Genomic DNA, 18,287 nt, shown 5'->3' with positions numbered 1-18,287 from the left:
TATCATACAGGGTTGCGATAAAATACCGGCGCCGGTGGTAGACTATTACTGTAGACTACCGTTATTTTTCAATCGAGAGCTGGGTGAAAAGGTATTCTACTGGAGAACTCGAGCACAGTACACGACCCCACCAAATCCCACATGGTAGTAAACTCAATTGATATAGAGTGGGCCTCTATGCAAACTCTACCAATGTAATTACGCCCCCTAAAAAACAAAACAAAATGAAGAAAACTACAGACTCTCCCCTCCCTCCGCTGCCTCTCCTCGCTGACGGTTCTCCACAACTCTCTATGGCCAAATATTAGCACGCAAGCCACCAAATCTCCCCTAAAGCAACTAAACATACCAAAAGATTTCTAAGAAGAACCACAATTGTAACCTTCCCAATGGCCGGGACATATATCGAGGCTTTCTCCTTAACTTCAGGCCCGAAATTCTATGCACTCCATGTCAGCCCCCAAACCCCCTTCCTATCGTAATCCGATTCAAGTCATGAGAAAGATACCTTCTCCGAAGAAAAGTTCACGCAAACCGCACCGCTTCGATAACCCCCGTGAGCCAAGTAACCTTTAATAATGCTATGAGAGAACTTACTCTTTCAGCAGCTCCACAGGAAACTTATACTCCTTACTCGGCACCCCAGTAATCACAACATCACTCTTGGGCACCACATCCTCGAGCTTCAAGTCCGTGTCATGAGCCTCATGCTGCCGTCTCCTGATCCCCGCGCCCCGGGTAAAGTACTGCACGTTGTTAATGTCAACAGAGTACACGCTTGCCCCGTCATTGGCCAACAGAGCTGCAAGGGGACGTCCGACAATCTCCGAGCGGTTGACGACAGTGACAGTCTTCCCAAAGAGCCTGTTACCATAAGGCAGGATGGAGTTGTACACGGAGATGTGCTCAAGGACCTTGATGATAGCTAGGGGTGTGCATGGCAGGATCGACTTTTGCGACTTTTCTGGGTCGAGGAAGCGGATGTTCTGGTACATGTTGAACAAGTAAGCGTGCGAGAGGCCCTCAACATCTTTCTCTTTGGAGGTGATCTGTTGGAGGTATGCATCCTGCTCCTCATTAGTCGCACAATCTCGCAGCAGGGCGAGTATCGGACCTGACTACTCCCAAAAACCGGATAATAAACAATAATCCCCCCAACCTCATCATCCGCATTCGCCGCGATAATGTTCTCCTCAAGATCATCCTTACCCACCTCCCTAAGCTCAAACCTTACCCCACTACAGCACATTAGCACCCACGAAAAATGAAAAACAAATAAAGAGCCCACAAACTTCTGCAAACAAGTCTTCCCCGTCCAGCTAGCATACATCCTCGCCGCGGGATCTACATTCGCCAGAAACCCAACCAACAATGGCGCCCGCCCCAGCCTCTCGATTGAGTCCTTGACTTCTCCCAGTATGCCCTCGGCCACGGCGGAGGCGTAGACGACTTTGCAAGTAGGGGGCGCAGGGTCCTCTACTATTGTGGACATTGTGTGCTGCCTCTTTAAAAGAGCCCTGTTGTTCGGGTGAGTAGCGGGGAGGGAACAGAGGAGTGAAAGGTTGAAGATGGAGGAGACACTCCTACGTTGACAAATTTTTAGTAAGGCTATTGATAGTGAAGGTGGTAAGGCTGCGGATGGCTTGGCGGTAAGGCACTCGAGAAGGGTGCAAGTAAGGCTCCGGGTGGGCATTGCTACACCACAATAATACGTAGGTGTGAGGGGAATGAGAGAATCATGTTGTGATATCATGGAAATTCGGTGGTTAGAGAAGGAAGCCATAAACGGTACGAGGTCTTGCCATTCAGGGTCCGGATCCAGGGCATACGTCCATCTCGAGTGACGCCCGGTGCTTCCGCCTGCCTCTCTTCTGCCAAAAATTTAAGAAAAATTGCGGTACTGTAAGGCTCAAAATCTGGTTTGTGGATTTTCGAAGTCCTGTTATGATAGTTGGTTTAGTTTGATTTAGAGATGGATGTAGTTCAATTAGGGGTTTTGATAGACTCAGAGTAAAAGTGATAGGGTATGTTTGAAGGAAGGGAAAAGTTTTCTTTCTGTATGTAGGGAGATTTCTCCACCTGTCTTCTGAATGAAGTAGATAGCAACCACAATGAACAAACATCAAACTCTACAAAATGTGAATTGAACCAAACAAGTCTGAGTGTGTGAGTGAAGTACACCAAGTGATAAGACTGTCCTTGAGAGTGCAAGGACCAATTGATATGAATTTCACTAATTGATTTTCTTTCCTTCTTTCTTAGTTTTCTTTTTCTTTCAAACCTACCAATTTCACCTTTTCACATTTGCTTTCCCGGATCGAATTTTCTTTTTCTCAGTACGGGCAGTCACCGTGCGTGGGTAGCGAATGTGTGGGTTGCTATTCCAACAGCATAGAGCTTTCGTAACTAGCGCGAGAGAGAGAAAATGCACACCCCAGGAGGATGGAATTCCAGCATCGAGTATCACTCGTGAGGTTATCTGAAACCAATGAGGGAGCTCTTAAGTCACAATAAGAATAAGAGCTCAAACCAATAACTCGAACCAATAGAAGAAAAACGCGCTCGGACGTTGGAATTCCATTTCTCGGGTGATTTCCCGCCCACCCGAGAGGAGAGCAATGCAGACTCTTCAATCAAATTTACTATCCTAGCATCGCCGAACCGGCATACCGATAGCCAATGCAAACCCACCCCCCAGTTGAGACAAAACAAAAGGAATATGTCCAGCGCCTTGCTAGGAGGGGCAACTACCGGTATACAACGTCCCGTCCCGGCACATTTATCTTCTCCTCGGGTTTCAGTGCGCAAATACTGTACGAGGAAGGCCACTTCTCGAGGTCGTCAGCTCCGGCTACTAGATGTATTTCCAAGTAGAAGAGTAACCTGAGGTACCGTGGAAAGTATGTACTATACAGTACAGTACAGTACAGCTGCGAACGCGCACTGCTATGAGCACGCGTAATCTAAATCCCCAAATGACGACTCAGAACATGAGGATAAATTATATAAGATCAACCTTACACATATACTCGAGTAGCCACCATAAAGTGTCCAACATAATCAATAACTAATACCGCAGCTAAAATCATTGGCAACATAATCGTAAATCATAAGTTGAACCTCCCCATTTGCTTGTTTTTTCCCAACCTTTGATCCTTTTAACCTTTTTTCCTGATTACGGTCATAGTAGAAATGAATAAACAGAACGCCTCAAAACCAAAAAGAAAAGGAAGGAAAAAAAGACACTAAAACTCCACCTTCTCACTCTTGGGCATATCCGGAACATCAGGGTTCATCTGCTTGATGTAAACCTCCGCGTCAGCATTGCCCAAGATAGCACTGCCCTCCGAAGAAACGACGGCGGGATCTTCATTGATTGTGAAAATCACGGGCTTGTGCGGAGGCTGGACTTCAGGGACATATTCATGACGATGGAAGCGTGCAGTTTCGTTATCTGGGGTTAGAGGCTTTAATTACGGACAAAGTCAGCATAAAAACAAATAGATCCCTTGGGGACAAGTAATTGATAGAGAAGGAGGTGAGGCTCACCACTCGAATAGGCATATCCGGTTTTGTTGAATATTCATGAAATTTTGGAAACGACGGCACTTCCTGGGTGTGAGGTCGGCAAGCAAAGGCCGAGAAAGTGAATGGGCTGTATAGAGTGTTAATATGAAAAGCTAGAACTGAGCGAAGTGTTTCACGAATGGAAGTGGTGTTAGAACTTACGAGACCCCACCGATAGGCTGGATGCTCATCGAAGCCTTGTCAGCAGGTATCCTACGGTCGGCATTCCCGCCACCGCCACAAACGACCTCACCTTATTCCTGCCCGCCAAACTATTCACGCCTGGCCTAACAAGAAGCGGGAAATGGCTTGACTTGAATGCAGCACGGAGAATAAGCATCTTGAGGGTTTGAAAGTTCTCAATCAGAGGTGATGTTTGGATAAGAAAGATAAGTGGAGGATCAAGATGTGGGGGATGGCAGAGAGAAAGAAAGAGGATTTAAAGGGAGCAGGGGAATAAAGTGGGAGGGAGGGGGGGTTAAAAAGGGAGAGGGACATGGCCACAACAGCGTACGAGTACTGAGTGCAGGTTTTTCGTGAGAATGTTGAATTGAGTGGGATGGGTGGATGGATCAGCCCCACGGCAGTTTAGACTAGCATGCAAGCAGGCCAGACCGATAGACAAACGCTTCCCTCCCATCCATTTTCCATAAATTTACACACTCACACTCGCATACATTCTAGACTACGGTAGACTAGACTACCAGTACGAGTACAGTACTCGTATGACACACCCTTCTTGCCTCCGCCCCGCAAAGGGTTGAGAGACGGCCACCCATACTCGGGAAAACAACTTCCCCACACTTTTTAGAATGTCAGGGCCAATCAGAGCGAAACGTGAGCCTTGGGCCACTTGGCTTGGCTGCATCCAACCTTAAAGATAAGCGAGGAATCGAAGGTCGAAAAATACCCTATCCGCGGAGGGGATGACGAGGAACTTAAGCTGAGCCTTTGTTGAGATTTAAGAAAAAGTAGAATTCATTCTTGATACATATATTTGAATTATAGGGATTTGGAGAAGTCCTTCCAAGTATTATTATCATCTGGACTCTTCCGTGCTTGTCCGTCGACTGCGACCAAGTCGGTGGGCGATCAGCATCAGGAGTTGCATCAATCAGCCTGCAAAATGACCACTCTGCTGCATCGAACCGCAACCCAATTCCGCTCTGGGTATGCCCACCCTACTACGCTACCCGATGAAGAAGAGCAGCACAAGCGACCCTACCAGCCCACCATCCAAGCCCCAATTTAATAGTCTCAGCCTTGACCCGTGATGAACACAAAAGGATCATAGAGTACTGTACTCGTAGATGTTATAATAACCCACATTATTCCATCCCCCCATCCCCCCATCCCCCCATCCCAGACCATTAACATATCCCCTGCAACTCTTACTCGATGGAAATTCTGGATAAATGATACAGCGTGGTAAGGTAAATCATCCCCCTCTAGAAACATCGCCATACGCCCCCGGCAAATCAGAAATCAATGGAGTACGGCGCCCCGTGAGCTCCTCAAACCTTGACCCTTTTCCCTCCCTTTTCCCCACCCTTGACCATACTCTCAACAGGCTTGCATCCCAAATCCTTATAAGTCCTCCCACTGCCGTGCCAACCCTCCCACCAGCTTCCCTCATCGGCACCAGGATCTCCTTCCCTCAGTTCCCTAGCGTTATGTTTCCCCTGCCAACAGCACTCATTCTCCTCCATATCTCTCGGCCTCTGCATATAGTCCTCACCATACCCACAGTAATCCATTGACTTCCCACAGCAATCATATTACTTCGTATGGGCACACCTGTCATCGTCCAGCTCTCCGTAATGCTCAATGGAGCGGTCGTAGTTGCCAGTCTTAGGGTTATAGGCCTCGTGACAGTACACGCAGTGCAAGATTCCCTCGGCAGGTTCGGGCTGAGGATAGGCAGTTTCGAGGATCATTTTGGCGAGTCGGCCTATTGAGAGGCTGCCCAGATGCTCTCTAAGGGCGGATTTGCCGACGTATTTTGACTTCAAAGTCTCAATGATGGGCGTGACGGGAGGCTCGCTCGTAGACTTTGAGGGTGCGAGAGTATCGATTTCTGGGGTCGCAGGGCGGGAGCGCTTTCAGCTTTGTTCCAGGGCTCCAGGGGAAGAGGAAAGGAGGGAGATAACGTCAATTCGGGTGGTAGGGGTTGACATCATTGCTGGGTGGAGGGATTCGTTAGCGAAAGAAACGAACGGTAAGTGCGTTGTAGATGACAAGATAGAGATAAATTATGTGTGATACTGATGTTTATACTCAGGTTTTCTTCCGCACTTAACTTAGGACGTAGGGCAAAGGTAGATGATATCATGGGTATGCCCTAGGATCACACTCATGGCGGAGTTATGATAATAATATTTTGATAATATTATTATGATATCGTAATATTATAATAATTATTATCATGATGTATGATATCGTACCGGTACTTTGAGGTACCGGTGTGGAGAATTGCTTGATTTGGAGGTGCCTTTCATGTATTTGATGGGGAGGAGGCTCTGGATATTTTTCATGTGTAAGAGGGGGCTTGGCGTGCAGGATTTTCTTCTTATAGCTTTCTTTTTTTTCTCTTAGCAACAAAGAGAACACACACACACCCACTACCGGGAAATAGAACTTTTCATCTCTACCGAACTGAGCCTACATTTCTTTCTTTGATTCCTCTGCGTTGTTTGTGAAATTGATCACTGCTCACCAGTCCCGATTACCAGGCAATTACTTTCTGGTATATCGTGAAGGTAAAGTGAGTTAGCGGGTAGGGCACAGTGCGTAGTCAAACCACCATCCAGGAAAAGGGAAAGAAAACCCCCCCCCCTGACACCGGTAGGGTTGCTAGAACCAATTCTACGCAGTTTTTTCGAGTATGCAGGTACCAGTCGTCCGTTACTTTAGGAATTCACTGGTAGTATCATATTTACAGAGCACGTAAGTATGATACGAGTAAATATCCTGAGCCTGGCAGGCTCACACCCTTCTGCGTCAAGAATTGATTCAGAGAATTAACCCATAAGCTTTTTTTTTTGCCGTACAATACATCTTAATAATATTCCTCACACATCAGGTATCGTGCCCGTAGCCCATCACAAGCGCCAAACCCGCTAAAGCGACAATCCGCCGAGCCATGAGAGCACGGGTCTAAGGCTAGGGCCCTCCGCCGGCGCTGCAACTCAATTGGCTGCCCCAAACTCCCCTAACCCACAGAGTCTCAAACTTTTCCTCTCTCAAAACCTACCAAACCGTATCTCAGTTCTATCCCCAACCGCAACTCATCTTTATTCTTTATCACCAGAATTCGCCATCTACACCACCCGCAATGCATCTTATGTACACCCTCGACAAAGACGGCAATCGCATCTACACGCTGAAGAAAGTCACCGCCGAAGGGGCAATTACAAAGTCTGCACACCCGGCGCGTTTCTCCCCCGACGATAAATACTCAAGGTAATTCCCCCTAGCCCCACTCCAAAAGGCAAGGGAAATATGAGAGTAAAAGATCGCTATGATGAGCACTATGTGAAGCGTTCCTAGCAATTCATGAGGATGCAAGCATTATTCTAAATTATCCAATTGTTCCTTCTGAGTTTTCGTCTTTAGCTTTTTTCCCCCCTCTACTTTATGTGACTTGTCGAGGCGAGAAGTGTATAGCTAACGGACCCCAAAGACATAGAGTTACCTTGAAGAAGCGATATGGAGTCCTGATGACGCAGCAAGGCTCGTTCTCTCCCTCTTTCCCAAATCGCTCGAAGGCATGGATCCTGACAAAGTGTAGAATGCAAACCGTGGTGAACATAACCTATGGAAAAAGCGTTCGTAGTTACGTTTAAATTCGTTCGGGATGGGCTTGCGACATAATGGTACTATTTTTGAGAAGTGCGCCAATGAGCACCACATTGAATTGTTCCCGGCTGGCGCTGTTGTGACTCCTATCGGCCTGTATATGTGTTCTTGTTGGTAACACTTTGTGGATCTTCGATATCATTGCCTTACCTCATGCGGACCCCTATGATTATTTCTGGGGGTTGAGTGAAGGATGTGAGGTGTTGTTCGTGACGATAAGCCCCCACATACTATTATTAACTCAATATGCCATCTAAGTTCAATACCCTATTTGGCCGTTAGGTTTTGGGCGATAACGGTTTGTGTATGAAATAGTTGAATGTATCATACTCGAGTAGAGAGTCACCCTGTTGCCAAAAGAACTTTCGGAGAAGGGATAGCTATGATACTACATTTACCTGATAATCCCCGTAGTTCCTAGACGCCGACTGCCTTCGTGCCCTACTCTCCCATTCAGTGGAACTCCGTAGGTAATTCCCGTATCTCAATCCTATGATACAAAAATTTGGATCCCACTGCCACAAAATACAAATGCTAGAGACACCACGATATGCTATAATACCAGGTTCCGTACGGTAGTTAGGTAAAGGGAACCATCTCACACCCCGCGTGATTAGAAGACTATTACGACTCTACCATGTTCCAGCATATCAGAGAAGCGCAGCAGAAAATCCCTACGAGTGTTTCTGGCAGATCGTTTTGTGTCACCCATGGTGGAGAGGCTGCTGCGTACCATGATGACCCAGATATTATGCACAACAGATCACTCGATCCAACTGTGAGCAGTCTTCCGGACACCTCGACAAACTACGAGTATACAAAGTGAGAGCCCCTGTTAATTTAATAGAAACTGTGTGGTATCGAGCCCTAAAGGTTAGAGACTGTCAGCATAACTAGCCATCCTTATCAAGATCACCCTTCGCACAACCGCATCTGGAGAACAGGATTCAAGTGTTTATCATACATAAAGTGCAAGGCGCAAGCCAGTTAAAAGCACTTCCAGCGCAAACGAGTAAACTGCGCATCGCTTTATGATGCCCTTGTGACCGTTTTTTCTTGCCATCCTGCAGATCGTGTCGAGCGGGGCCCTTGTACTTTACAGGTACCATAGTGCGCATAATAGGCATTATTAGTGGCCCTCGTCGCATTACAAAAAGCCATATTTCCAGAGAGATGGCCAGCAGCGGGATCACACCATCTGCAGGACTAGAATGATACAAGATCATTCTTTACTCCACGCAAAACCGTCGATCCGAGGCCCGACCAAGCCTTGATTGCCGGCAATGATCCCATATTCTGGCACCATCGTGAACCCATCCACGATCAATAAAGATCAAGAAGGTGAGATGAGTTTGAGGAAATACTTACGCCTTCCGGAGTGGCTGCAATCACGTTCTCTCGTAATTCTGGTTGGACGGTGAGCGACGAGATATGAATAGTCAGGAGACCTCAGCAGCGAAGGCTCCAAGGAGTAGATGCCAATATTTCCATCTCGATTTCATTTCATTTCAAATCCTTTTTTTTTTTTTTAATTGAGGGGCTACCCATTGCTGCCGCACATCAGAAGCCATGCAAGAAGCAAAAGGAAATGGGCTAAAAAATGAAGGAAAAAATACCCCTCTTTGATCGATGAGGAAAAATTTCTCGCAACGGTTTCGATGCGAATATCCCGAGTGTTAGAGCTCCTGTGTAAATAATAATTTCTGGCGGGGGGAAGTGATAGTGGGGGAATATCACCTTTTTAGGGATTATCAGTCTGAGTGAAAGCAATTAGGAAATTCCTCGGCAGCATAACCGCAGTTAGAACGCTTGCTCTTTCTTGTTTATCGCGCGCGGACCCTGGATTTGTGTGCTCGTCTTCCCGTCTCTGTCCGAACCTTGGCGTATGCTCCTGCGTTCACCTCAGTCTGGAGTGGATCTACTTGCAACCTTTCCCTCTCTTTGATTTGTGTTCCTCCACCATCATCCTGACAGCACCCCTCTGTCTGCCTACTATCCTTGATCTGCTGGCTCCCTTTCCCTTCCTACAACCAGCAACACACTGAACTGAACTCCTAAATCGGTGTCTACTCGTTCATCGCTTGTACAAATGCCTTCATCACCTCCCCCAGAATCCAGTGCTTCAAGTTACCAACAGAGAGCTCCATCTCCCGCGCCCCGTCCCGGATCTCCTCGTTCTACCACCCCAGCTCTCCGCGAACAGGCTACCGTACGGTTGGGCTCTCCTGTTCCCTCTCATGGATTTCCCACGGCTTCCACTCCAAGGCCTAGTTCTCCGGTGATTGGCGCGTCGAATCCGCTCGCTCAGATAAATTGGGCCGGTTCCGGTGGGACTCCTCCGAGATTTGGAACCCCTCCGCGACTGGGCACTCCCACTAGGTATGGGACGCCCCCGCCCGCAAATTTTGGCTCCGGGTTTGGCATAAATATTGCGAATTCGTCGTCGAAACCGCCCAGTATACAGTATGGCTCGTATGACTCACGGCAACCGATTGAAGATCCAGAGGTTGTGAGGAGGCATTTGGTTACTGAAGATCCGTCCATTACGGGTCTGGTTGGGGGCAGCTCGTCTGGTAACCGGGGCACTGGTGGTGGGTTGGATGATGAGTTTTCGTCACTGCAGTTGCAAGGAGGGGATGTCACTCGTCCGATCTATAGGTATGTTGAAAGCATAGAGGCGAGTGGGGGTAGGCGAAGCAGGTCACGGTCGTTCCATGTGCCTCGCCCAGAGCCAGAGGATGATACCCTGGACATCAATAGCATCAAGCAGATTGGAGGATTTAGAAGGAATTACATTCGCCGGAATGAAGGTGCTAGCCCGACTGGTGATGGCCATGGAACCCAGCTTGGGAGACCGTTTTTGACCAGGAATTTTATCGAGTTTTTGACTTTACATGGCCATTTTGCTGGTGAAGATTTGGAGGATGATGAGGCTTGGACGAGTGACGAGGCGCTGATGGCGGAAGAGGGACGACGAGACGAGGATGAGGAAGAGCCTGGTGAAGGCAGTGCGCTGCTGGCCGGCAGAGCTCGGACTTCTGGCAGGAGGAGGTCGAGAAGTATCTCCCAAGGGACCGCTGGGTCCGGGAAGGCGGTACTCTTGCTTCTTAAGAGTTTCGTTGGAACGGGGGTTCTGTTCCTTCCAAAAGCGTAAATCCAACGGGCAACAATACGAGTTCAGAGTGCAGTGCTAACGAATTATAGGTACTCTAATGGTGGAATGTTGTTTTCCAATTTGGTCCTGCTTTTTATTGCTGCGCTGTCGTACTACTGCTTCGTACTGTTAGTGAGGACCCGACTGAGAGTAGCCGGTAGTTTTGGTGATATCGGTGGGATATTATACGGGGAGAAGATGCGGATCTTGATCTTGAGTTCTATTATCATTTCACAAATTGGGTTTGCAGCTGCCTACATTGTGTTTACGTCGGAAAATCTCCAAGCTTTCATCCGTAAGGACTCCCAAGCTCCGCGTGTTTCCATTTAGTTAACAATACCTAGTCGCGGTAACAAACGGTGAAAGATTGATTGAAATCAAATACCTAATTCTCACGCAACTCTTAGTTTTCCTGCCAATGTCTATGATTCGGGATATGGCGAAATTGGGGGGAACTGCCCTTATCGCCGACTTTTTCATCATGCTCGGACTCATCTACCTCTACTACTATGACTTTTTCACTTTGGCCACTGAGGGTGTTTCTGATATTGTCAACTTTAATAACAAGGACTGGACGCTCTTTATTGGAACTGCCATCTTCACTTTTGAGGGGATCGGTCTTATTATTCCTATCCAAGAGACAATGAAGCATCCCCACAAGTTCCCGAAGGTGTTGGGTGGAGTTATGGTCATTATTACGATCATCTTTGTTAGCATGGGTGCACTTAGTTATGCTGCCTACGGTAGTGGGACCAGGACTGTTATCATCTTGAACTTACCACAAGACGATAAATTTGTTAATGGGTGAGTGCTGGTGCTGGTATTAGTTTGAGCCCTGGCTAATATCCGTTTAGTGTTCAGTTCCTTTACTCTTTAGCTATTCTGCTGTCGACGCCGCTACAGCTCTTTCCTGCTATCAGGTTCGTTGATATATTGGCTTGTCCCACGGCGGGTGGTGTCTAACGTTGATCTACAGAATTATGGAAACTGGCCTCTTTCCTCGCAGCGGCAAAAACAACCCGTCTGTTAAATGGCAAAAGAATGTCTTCCGCTTCATCACAGTTTTTCTTACTGCTCTCATCTCTTGGGGTGGCGCCGATGATCTTGATAAGGTATGACTAAGCCCCATTTTCCTTGTTCCACACCACTAACGCCATTATTCCTAGTTTGTTGCCTTGATCGGAAGCTTCGCATGTATCCCCCTCGTATACATTTATCCACCTCTCCTACACATGAGAGCGCATAATACCTCAAACAGCATGAAGGCTGCTGACATAGGTCTTTGCATTTTTGGTATCGTTGTTATGGCGTACACAACCGCACTGACTATTAAGAAATGGTCGGATCCAAATCAATAGTTAGGGTTTCCATATTTGCATTTATCTAGAGAAGTTCCATATCCTAAGCTAGAAGGCAGATGTTGGCTGTTCACACGCATCAAGTAGTCATGTGTTGGGGTATAACTATCATTCCTCCTTGCGTTTTTGCTTTTCTTTTATGGTAATCGGTTTTTTTCGCTTTTTTGGCCAGTTTCTTTTTGTCCTTCTCTCATAACTCTGCCTTTTATGAATTCCCTTTCTTCCTTTTCCCTTCTTAAGGCGGTGATGGTAGGGAGATGGTGATGGAATAGAGGGTTTTTTTTATGATATAGTACGGTTAGGATGGACGGGCTTGTTGTGTTGGAGTGGTGCTGTTAACAGAAGATCTGTGATTTTTAGATATAATTGTTTATGGACCCTTATCTATTCTTTATCATACATGATATGATACACTACGTTTATTTCTTATGTTATAATATTATGATATCGATATCATAATAATATTATTATTATTATCATGGTAAAATAGATCATGATCCCCTCGTTTCCCCGATGCCCTCAATTTACCCTCGGGCATAAATTTACTACTCGTACTGTAGAATCATGATACTCTCCAACAAGCTATGGTGTTATGAACGCGTTTTTATTAGAACCTACACATGGGGACTCAACACCAAACTTTTTTTTTGCATAGCAAGCTTCATTGACATGTGGGGTACATATTCCTAAGCTCAAAAAATATTCATGAGCCTTATACAATGTGAATTGCATCTTCTAAATCAAAAATAGTGAAAAATAACAAAATGCATTTTTTTACACTAAAAATATCTTGTATGATATCACACTAGGATACAAGGGTAAGTCGGGCGCGGAACTGCAAATCTCAGAGTTTGTTAGCCTATTTTGGGGGTCTCCCAGCCTATTATGGTTGTCGTCCAACTTTTTTCTCTCACACGAAAAACGCCAAGAAACACATTTGCTCGGAGGAAAAAAACGTTGTTCCCATATATGGGTGTTGCCTGACTAAACATACTCCCTGAGTACTTCTTGAGCATCTGTAGCACAAGATCCCATCTTAATTAGACAACTCCTTGTGGTATTTTGAATTAAAGTTGTTGCCTTTTTCTTGTAAAAGTTAGTTACGCAAGCAATATCATAAAACAGGACTAAGAATGAAAACCCTCAAGCCTAAATATTACAAAATTATTATGATAATATATTGTCTAAAGAAATAACAATGCTTTATAGATGTAATATAATGTTCTGGAGTGTGTCTTAGGACATCATTACTCTACTTAAACATTAGTACAAGTTAAGTTTTAATAATAAATAAAAAAAATTTTCTCTTTAAATTGGAAGGTAAGACTCTAGACTAAGCATGTACTCTAACCAAAGTAGGTAGGCTTTACTGTAGGTTATAGGAAATACTAAGAGTAAACTGTTTACAAAATATAAAGGGAATAATAAATTTTAAAATTGTGTTCAATATTAATAATTCTGGGGGCTCGGGTTCAGGTAGTTCTGAGAATGAGCCTGGCTTAAGCAATGTCTCAGATTTTGACTGAATATGAAGAATCAGGTAAGACCAATTTCTAGTAAAAATAAAAGCCTAATAACAACATGTAGAGTTGTACTCTTATTGGCAATTTTATTTTTATATCACAATATTTGCTATCTTGTCCTGATATTTTCTATGTATTTGTAATATTTTTAAATATTTCTCCCATGTTCTATTAGCATATCAAAGTTGGAGGAAAACTAAAACTTGATTTACTGGAAATTATTTTTTTCTGGTTGCCAGACTTCAAATGCGTTTTTCTTGTCTCTGCAAAAAAAAGCCCATGTGTAGGTTCTAATAAAAACGCGTGCATAATATTATCATAAAAACGGTTTAGATTACCCTACTGCCAAGCCCCTACTACCGTTCCGCCGAAAAAAATTCTTCGTAGAGAAAATGTTTATATCAGAGCTTCGCTTCTTCTGCACCACCACCCCACCAAGCAACAAACCCAACCAATAAGACCACAGCCTCGTCCACAAAATGGGAAAGAGCAAACTTGTCTGTCATTCCCTCCCCTCCTAAATTGTAATTGCACAATCGATAGCTAATTTAACGGCATAGAAAACTGCTTTACTCAGGTACCAGAGCCGCGATCCCATTCGCGAAAAGCAAAAAAGAATATCCAGACGGCAGCCGAAAACCTTGCGCAAGCGGGGCGGTAAAGGTGAGCAGGAAGGGGGGGAGGATTCAGAAGGAAATGGGGCGCCGGAAATGGTTGATATAAGTAATTTGGCAATGGAAGGGGTGTTGAAGTTTGCTATAAACAACGCGGAAGAGATTCCTGCTGAGTCTGATTCCGAGGAGGAGGACGGAGTTGAAGACTCTGATTTTTCCAATGGCGGGGAGGAAGCGGAGGAGGAGGAAGCAGAAGATTCCGACATCCCCCTCTCTGACGTCTCCGTCTCAGACCTAGACTCAGACACGGACCACCTCCCCTACCAGAAACTAACCACAAACAATGCCCTCGCCCTGACCGCCTCCCTAGCGCGCATATCACTCCCACATACCCTCCCATTCTCTGAAACTTTCCTCATATCCACCCCGGAACCCATCGCCATCCTAGACATTCACGATGATCTAACTCGCGAGCTCACATTCTACAAGCAAGCTCTTAGCGCGGCCAACGAGGGCCGTGCCAGGATCCTGGCGGAGGGTGGTCAGTTCAGTCGGCCGGTGGACTACTTCGCTGAGATGCTGAAGGATGACGAGCACATGGGAAAGATACGGCAGAAACTGCTGGATGAGGCAGCGGAGAAGCGCGCGGCACAGGAGGCGCGCAAGCAACGGGATTTGAAAAGGTTTGGGAAGAAAGTGCAGGTGGCGAAGTTGCAGGAACGGGAGAGGGGGAAGAGGGAGATGTTGGAGAGGGTTAAGATTTTCAAGAGGAGTATGTTCTCTTTCCCTTTATTTTAGTTATTGGATGGATGGATGAATGCTAATTGATGGGGGGGATGTAGGAAGACAAGACGTGGAAACAGAAGCAACCACCGAAGCAGACATGTTCAACGTCGCCCTCGAAGAAGTTATCAACGGCCATCGCGGCAGCACTAGAGACGGCATCAACAACAAGCGCAAGAAGAAGGATCAAAAGTACGGCTTTGGCGGTAAAAAGAGGTTTGTGAAGAGTACCGATGCCAAATCCTCCGGTGACCTTTCTGGTTTCTCGAATAAGAAGAATAAAGCTCAATTCGCTGGCGTCAAGAAGAGGAAGCCGGCTATGAGGCTGGGCAAGAGCAAGCGTACTAGCGGTAGTGGTAGGAGGTAGATAGATGGTGGATCGATAGCTAGATGGACAATTAATTGTACAGTATCTTGGCTTGTGAATTTTGAAACCACAAAAGTTTTGAGCAGAACAGATTAGAAACATGTAATTGGTAGTATATTCTACCATTGGAATTATTATGGAGGAGCTTAAGTTATCCCCCTCCCCCTCTCACTCTTCCTCTTCCTGGCAAGCCCCAATTCTACAAACTTAAATCCCATATGAGTGCATTTAAGCGAAAAGGATAACAATTGCCGACAACCACAAAAGTAAATGATTGGTCCCGAGGCTAGAGTATATGGTAGAGTATCCTCCTAGCTTCTTGAAATATATTCATCATTAAAATTCGTGCAATAATGAGTCCGTAATGATTATTTTTGTAATTTTAGCAAAATATTTTTTTTACATAGCATAATAGCCTGCCTCAATATCTACTTGTAAGCAAGTTTTGAAATATTTTCAAGAGTACAATGTTTAGTTATTATAAAGTAAAGTAAAATATCAATGTAGGTTGCATACTTTCCAGACATTATTAACCTGTTGTAAGTGAGTAAATGCAATCATGCTAGAGATGAGATATTGGTATACAATTAATTTCACCTGAAAACATCTCCATTGATATGTCTCTAAGATTTCTTCAAAATCATCCTTGCTTTTTCTTATTGCAAAATTCTTCCTTTATTCTTTATTCACTTTAAAATATCCTTTTCTCTAAATTGCTATATACTGAGCATGGACATAGACTCTGGTGTTAATTCTTCAGATTTTGATTCTGATAGCTCAGTATTAGAGTCTGAGGATAATATTACAAATACTCAAAGTTTGTTTGGTACAGGTAAGTGTAAATTGATAATGCTTTGTATTTAAACAACTTTGATTCTAAAATCAGTTTTTTGAATTAGAAAGTAAAGATAATAATGTAGTAGAAATATTTGAGCGGCGCTTGGAGTTATTCTTACATTCTTGTTCCTGCTTACAAGAATGTATAGGTAAGGCTGATTCAGAATTGTAGGAACAATGACTATTCTATCATGATAGGTTATCTAGGTATCATGAACGTGGCTTGGCATGTAAAAGGTTTTCACATGACTCATGATTATGAGTCATAGGTATGTTATTGTTTCACGCATATGACTCATTTGGGTCGTATGACTTATTATGTTATAATTTGTTATATTTCGCACATGACTCAATTATGAGTCATGAGACGTGCACCTGGAGAATATGCCTTGCGAGTGTGCCTGGCAGGTATACCTTGTACATATGATTCATGCTTTGCACATAACCTTGTTATGAGGTAATGGGTTTCACGCATATGACTCTGTCGAGTCATATGACTTGTTTATTATGTTATGATTGGTTTATGAGTTTTCGCACATGATCTTGCTATGAGGTCATGGATTTTGAGCATGTAACTACTTTGATCACATGATTAGTTTATTATGATTTGATTTTGCACATGTGACCACTTTGGGTCACATGACTACGGGCAGGAAGAATACTATATCGGGAGGCCGATGTGGCCGAGGAGCATAGGTTCTTCACGCTTTGTTCTAAGTACTTTTCCTATTTATTACTTTAATAAATATAAAATACCTTTATGATCTTTATGTTTATTGCAATATTTATCGCTATACAGAGGAAAGCTCTTCGCGGAGAAGAGTTAGAGAATGCTGATAATAGGCATTCCTGATAGAAGATAGAGGTCTTGTACTATTGGTAATATAGGCAGAGGCCTAGTGCTATTGTAAAACGAAGAAAGGGAAGAAGAAGAAGAAGAGAAGTATCATTTCCCGTCGCCAAGAACTAACTATCTGAGGAGGGATCATTACACTAGGAAGGAGAAGCGAATCATGATAACATATCTTATATCTCCTCAATTATCAAGCAACTCAACTGTATTGGATGAGTGGAAAATACAACATAATGATTATCATAAGTATAAGGGTAATCACAAGAAAATCAAGTATGTTCTGCCTTTTGTTGAAACAGTTTGCAGAGACGTTTTTACAGCTTTTTGGAACATATCCTTAAAAAGCCTGTATGGTTTAATTCACTATTTACATGCAGTACAAATGCCAATTCCTAAACAGCATGGCAATTACAATCATGTACCTTCTAACCAAATATCTAAAGAAGTAGTTACTAATGTAGAAAACTACCTCTTAAGATTAAGAGAAAAAGAGGATGAAGTAATTGCTACGTGAACCTATAAGCGAAAGCTAACTGATGGGAGAATTACTACCTATATGGAGTTAGAAGATATTGTATATCTTCCTTCTCATTTATCCTATAGCTGTTTATATAAAAGATATCTTCAGGAAAAAGGATATTCTGACAATGAAGCTCCTCTCTCTTTTTCCAAGTTTTATCAAGTATGGAAGTCTCATGCAAGTTTATGCTTTATGAAAATTCATAAAGCATCTAAAAATGTGTGTGATCAATGCACAATTTTACAAAATTTCTCAAAGGAATAGAAAGAATTACTACTATTAGTCTCTCATGAATCTCGAACTAATAGTTTTTCAGCTATAATCTCATGGGTAAGTGAGAAACAGAGACAGTTGGAAATATATAAACTAGAGTACAGAGCATGTCGTACTGCATATGAGTTTGACATTGAGGGGACTAAGGTCTTTGAATCTGAAACAAGTACATTTTCCTTTGATTTTCAGCAAGTTGTTCAAATACTAAAAATACTATAGCAGCCATCACAGTGGTACTATCGGTCACCTTTCAAGTTGTATGCTTTCGGTATTATCAATAATGCTTGTGATCAACATTATGATACAATGTTTACTGAGTCACAGCAGGGCAAAGGAGCTAACTAAGTGGTGTCCATTTTGCATTGTTTTTTAACCTCTATTTCTAAACTTACACCAAAGATCAACCTCTGGGCAGACAACTGTGGAGGTCAAAATAAGAACAAAATAATGTTATGGTATCTGTCTTGGGTAGTAGCAACACAGGATATACAGGAAATTACCTTCAGCTTTCAAATAAAAGGCCATACACGAAATAGTACAGAGAGAAGATTTGGTTGAGAAGGAACGAGCGATGCTGGCG

General features: G+C 44.1%; 5 protein-coding genes; 3 read left to right on the top strand and 2 right to left on the bottom strand.

Moving 5' to 3' along the window:
- Nucleotides 1-140: 140 nt before the first annotated feature.
- Nucleotides 141-1,755, bottom strand: GSTUM_00003049001 (uncharacterized protein). XM_002836680.2 has 6 exons: nt 1,293-1,755; nt 1,115-1,238; nt 598-1,067; nt 509-542; nt 350-439; nt 141-291 (listed from the first exon to the last, which is right to left on the bottom strand). The coding sequence occupies exons 1-6, from the start codon at nt 1,490-1,492 to the stop codon at nt 235-237; spliced, it is 975 nt and encodes a 324-aa protein (XP_002836726.1). The 5' UTR covers nt 1,493-1,755; the 3' UTR covers nt 141-234.
- Nucleotides 1,756-3,043: 1,288 nt separating this feature from the next.
- Nucleotides 3,044-3,977, bottom strand: GSTUM_00003047001 (uncharacterized protein). XM_002836679.2 has 4 exons: nt 3,821-3,977; nt 3,730-3,746; nt 3,550-3,655; nt 3,044-3,467 (listed from the first exon to the last, which is right to left on the bottom strand). The coding sequence occupies exons 1-4, from the start codon at nt 3,905-3,907 to the stop codon at nt 3,246-3,248; spliced, it is 432 nt and encodes a 143-aa protein (XP_002836725.1). The 5' UTR covers nt 3,908-3,977; the 3' UTR covers nt 3,044-3,245.
- Nucleotides 3,978-6,901: 2,924 nt separating this feature from the next.
- Nucleotides 6,902-7,412, top strand: GSTUM_00003046001 (uncharacterized protein; the record flags this gene model as incomplete). Its single annotated transcript, XM_002836678.1, has 2 exons — nt 6,902-7,029; nt 7,250-7,412. The coding sequence occupies 2 exons, from the start codon at nt 6,902-6,904 to the stop codon at nt 7,410-7,412; spliced, it is 291 nt and encodes a 96-aa protein (XP_002836724.1).
- A 1,927-nt stretch (nt 7,413-9,339) lies between these two features.
- Nucleotides 9,340-12,320, top strand: GSTUM_00003044001 (uncharacterized protein). XM_002836677.2 has 6 exons: nt 9,340-10,575; nt 10,630-10,874; nt 10,924-11,383; nt 11,434-11,499; nt 11,556-11,691; nt 11,746-12,320. Exons 1-6 carry the CDS (start codon nt 9,515-9,517, stop codon nt 11,935-11,937), a joined length of 2,160 nt encoding a protein of 719 aa, XP_002836723.1. The 5' UTR covers nt 9,340-9,514; the 3' UTR covers nt 11,938-12,320.
- A 1,584-nt stretch (nt 12,321-13,904) lies between these two features.
- Nucleotides 13,905-15,224, top strand: GSTUM_00003043001 (uncharacterized protein; the record flags this gene model as incomplete). XM_002836676.2 has 3 exons in its annotated part: nt 13,905-13,957; nt 14,021-14,846; nt 14,917-15,224. The coding sequence occupies exons 1-3, from the start codon at nt 13,940-13,942 to the stop codon at nt 15,222-15,224; spliced, it is 1,152 nt and encodes a 383-aa protein (XP_002836722.1). The 5' UTR covers nt 13,905-13,939.
- Nucleotides 15,225-18,287: the final 3,063 nt, after the last annotated feature.

The sequence above is a fragment of the Tuber melanosporum genome (genome assembly GCF_000151645.1).
Source record: "Tuber melanosporum whole genome shotgun sequence assembly, scaffold_159, strain Mel28".
Lineage (NCBI taxonomy): Eukaryota > Fungi > Ascomycota > Pezizomycetes > Pezizales > Tuberaceae > Tuber > Tuber melanosporum.
This window is presented reverse-complemented; position numbering and strand designations above follow the sequence as displayed.

Coding starts and splice junctions, on each gene's coding strand:
- GSTUM_00003049001 (XM_002836680.2), bottom strand. CDS start 1,492: ATGTCCACAATAGTAGAGGACCCTGCGCCCCCTACTTGCAAAGTCGTC. Junction 543..597: donor CCTGTGGAGCTGCTGAAAGA/GTAAGTTCTCTC, acceptor GGGTTATCGAAG/CGGTGCGGTTTGCGTGAACT. Junction 440..508: donor TGAACTTTTCTTCGGAGAAG/GTATCTTTCTCA, acceptor TGGAGTGCATAG/AATTTCGGGCCTGAAGTTAA.
- GSTUM_00003047001 (XM_002836679.2), bottom strand. CDS start 3,907: ATGCTTATTCTCCGTGCTGCATTCAAGTCAAGCCATTTCCCGCTTCTT. Junction 3,468..3,549: donor CGGATATGCCTATTCGAGTG/GTGAGCCTCACC, acceptor CCGTAATTAAAG/CCTCTAACCCCAGATAACGA.
- GSTUM_00003044001 (XM_002836677.2), top strand. CDS start 9,515: ATGCCTTCATCACCTCCCCCAGAATCCAGTGCTTCAAGTTACCAACAG. Junction 10,875..10,923: donor AAATCTCCAAGCTTTCATCC/GTAAGGACTCCC, acceptor AACAATACCTAG/TCGCGGTAACAAACGGTGAA. Junction 11,500..11,555: donor CAGCTCTTTCCTGCTATCAG/GTTCGTTGATAT, acceptor GTTGATCTACAG/AATTATGGAAACTGGCCTCT.